The 2,958-nt window shown below is 56.6% G+C and overlaps 1 protein-coding gene across 1 annotated transcript in view; it reads left to right on the top strand.

The window, feature by feature from the left end:
• The window catches only part of CNGB1 (cyclic nucleotide gated channel beta 1), a gene marked incomplete at its 5' end in the record, with an annotated part of 33,819 nt that overhangs the window by 7,657 nt on the left and 23,204 nt on the right, over positions 1-2,958 (top strand). Inside the window, 3 exon segments of the mRNA XM_023746275.1 lie at positions 702-717; positions 1,815-1,906; positions 1,908-2,113. Coding sequence (XP_023602043.1) covers positions 702-717; positions 1,815-1,906; positions 1,908-2,113 — 314 coding nt within the window.

Raw genomic sequence — 2,958 nt, 5'->3', positions numbered from 1 at the left:
TATTTATTTTTATTTTATTTATTTTTTTAAATATAAGTATATTTCTTTATTGACCTCAGAGAGGAAGATGAGAGGAGAATTCATTGATCCGGCTGCTTCCTGCCCGCCCCGTACTGGGGATCGAAGTCTCCAACCCAGGCATATGCCCTTGGCTGGAATTGAACCTGGGACCCTTCAGTCCGCAGGCTGACGCTCTATCCACTGAGCTAAGTCGGCTAGGGCAGTTATTTATTTTTAAATATATTTTTTATTGATTTCAGAGAGGAAGGGAGAGGGAGAGAGAGATAGAAGCACCAACGATGAGAGAAAAATCATGGATCGGCTGCCTCCTGCACGTCCCACACTGGGGATTGAGCCCGCAACCCAGGCATGTGCCCTGACGGGGAATTGAACTGTGACCTCCTGGCTCATAAGTTGATGCTCAACCACTGAGCCTCGCTGGTCGGGCTTAATGAAGTGTATCTAAGCAGGAAACTTGCCTTTACTATAGCAATGAAAACCAGCCTGCCTTACCATAATAGAAGGCACCGATAGAACCATGAAGACACTGAAAGCAAAGCGATGTGGGCAGTTTTCAGTGGCACAGGACGGCCGGCGGGGCTCGGGCAGAGACCTGCTCTATGGGCCAGAGGGGAGGAGAGTGGGCCACACAGGTGGAAGGCCAGAGCAGCACTAGCCCGAGACTCCCTCTCTGCTCCCAGGACCTACAGAGCGTTGAACGAGAGGAAGGTTTCATGTTCTGCTGTCCTTTGCCTGCTCTGTGCCATCCAGTCATCTCGGGTCCTCCCTGGTCCCGGGAGCCCCACACCTGGAGAAATATTCCCAGTGACACGTTGGGACAGTGGACACCCGGCCCCGCAGTCCCTGGGGTGGGGAAGGGAGCCTGAGGTGGGGCCGCACTCAGGTTCCCAGGGAGGACCAGTCTCGGGATGTGGGCCATGGCACCGGGCCTCTCAGAGGTCGGGAAGGGGTTGGGTTGATGAATTTGGGGGGCTCCTGGCATGTAGAAAAGCAAGGAAATACCGCCCAGCCGGCATGGCTCAGTGGTTGAGTGTCAAACCTATGAACCAGCAGGTCACGGTTCGAGTCCCGGGTTGCGGGCTCGACCCCCGGTGTGGGTTGTGCAGGAGGCAGCCGATCCATGATTCTCTCTCATCATTGATGTTTCTGTCTCTCTCTCCCTCTCCCTTCCTCTCTGAAATCAATAAAGATATATTTAGAAACAAACAAAGACATACCCAAACGGGTCCCCCAACAGCAGTAACGCTCACGACAAAGACAGCCTGTTACCCTTGAATGGAGGACGCTCCACATGTCGCCATGAGGCCTGGTGCCTTCTCCTCCTACCCCCAGGCCTGGAAAGGCATCATCCCCCCTTCCCTGGGATGGGGAAACTGAGACCCAGACACGGGAAGCAGCTGAGCCAGGCTGTGCTAGGCCAGGCGCTAGGACTGCCCACCTCCCACCCCCATAGGCTCCCCATGCCTTCTCTGAGGCTGTACCCCCACCCCCTGCAACCCTGAGTCCTTGATGCTTCCCAGGCCCAGGGAATCCCGGTGGGGCTTTGGAGACCTGGACTCTAGGCCGTGTCCTGGGGCTCCGGTGGCTTCTGTGGCATCACAGCTGCCTCTGTGGGTCCTGGCTGGTGGCCGGGGTCGCGTGGCCCTCGGAGGCCTCTGGGCTCTGCGTCTTGCGCATCCTGCATGGAGGTCTGCGTGGGCCCCTTTGGGAGGTGGCTGCCAGCAGCTGCTCCAAGCCTGCATCTGTGGCTTCTCTCTCTCTCTCTCTCTCTCTCTCTCTCTCTCTCTCTCTTTCTCTCTCTCTCTCTCCCCAAGTGCCTGCCACAGAAGAGCACCCGGAAGTGCAGGTGGAAGACACTGATGCTGACAGCCACCCCCTCATCGAGGGAGGACAAGCCACCCTCACCCGAGCGGCTGCCACCGTCTCCTGCCAAGTCCGACACCCTCACAGTCCCAGGATCGGCCGCGGGGACCCCGCAGGTCGCCTTTTATGCTTCTCATGGGCTTTCCGCAGCACCGTGCCCCCTGCCCAATTGGCAGATGAGGAGACTGAGGCCAGAGAGGGGAAGCAGCTGGCCGAGGTCACTCAGCGAGTTGGGGTTAGAACCGGGACCGTGCCCTCCCTTGCTGGTTCTCCTAATTCTCTATAAAGAACCCTCCAGGGAAGCCCTGTCCCTACGACCCTCAACTGCATGTTAGAAGGGGGTAGAATGTGACAAGCCTGAAGTCTAACTTCCCTTTTTTTAAATAATTTTTTTAAAAAAATATGTTTTTATTTCAGAGAGAGGAAGGGAGAGGGAGAGAGAAAGAGAAACATCAGTGATTGAGAGAGAACAATTGATGGACTGCCTCCTGCACGCCCCCTACTGGGGATGGAGCCTACAACCTGGGCATGTGCCCTGACCAGGAATTGAACTATGACCTCCTGGTTCATGGGTCGATGCTCAACCACTGAGCCACGCCGGCCGGGCGAGGGCAGTGACTTTTGACTGGGACGGGAAGAGAGAAGAATGTTTAGGCCGAGGCCTGGCTGAGAGATCAGGTTCTCGTTGCGCTGGGTGGGTTCAGTTCCGTTTTACAGAAGGGGAAACCGAGGTGGCTCCGAGAGTTTAAGTCCCTTGCCAAGGCCACACACTGGGAAGAGGCAGGGCTGGATTCGAACTCATGTCTGCCCGAGACCAAGTCAATGCCGTTGTTTTTATGCTCAGCCATTGAACGGATGTGGAGACTGAGGTCAGAGAGCAGCTGCGGACCTCTCCTCCCCTTTCCGTGTCCCTGCAGGGACGTGAGGACCCTTGGGCAGCAGCGCCTCCTGCCCCATCCCCACCCAGGATTTGGCTCTGGGTGATCTGCAAGGGTCCGGAGTCGGCTCCCTTCCCCCGGGGACTGCCCTCGCTGAAGGACCCTTCCATACTGTGTACCTCGCAGGAAGAGGCTG

The sequence above is a fragment of the Myotis lucifugus genome, unplaced genomic scaffold (genome assembly GCF_000147115.1).
Source record: "Myotis lucifugus unplaced genomic scaffold, Myoluc2.0 scaffold_648, whole genome shotgun sequence".
NCBI lineage: Eukaryota > Metazoa > Chordata > Mammalia > Chiroptera > Vespertilionidae > Myotis > Myotis lucifugus.
This window is presented reverse-complemented; position numbering and strand designations above follow the sequence as displayed.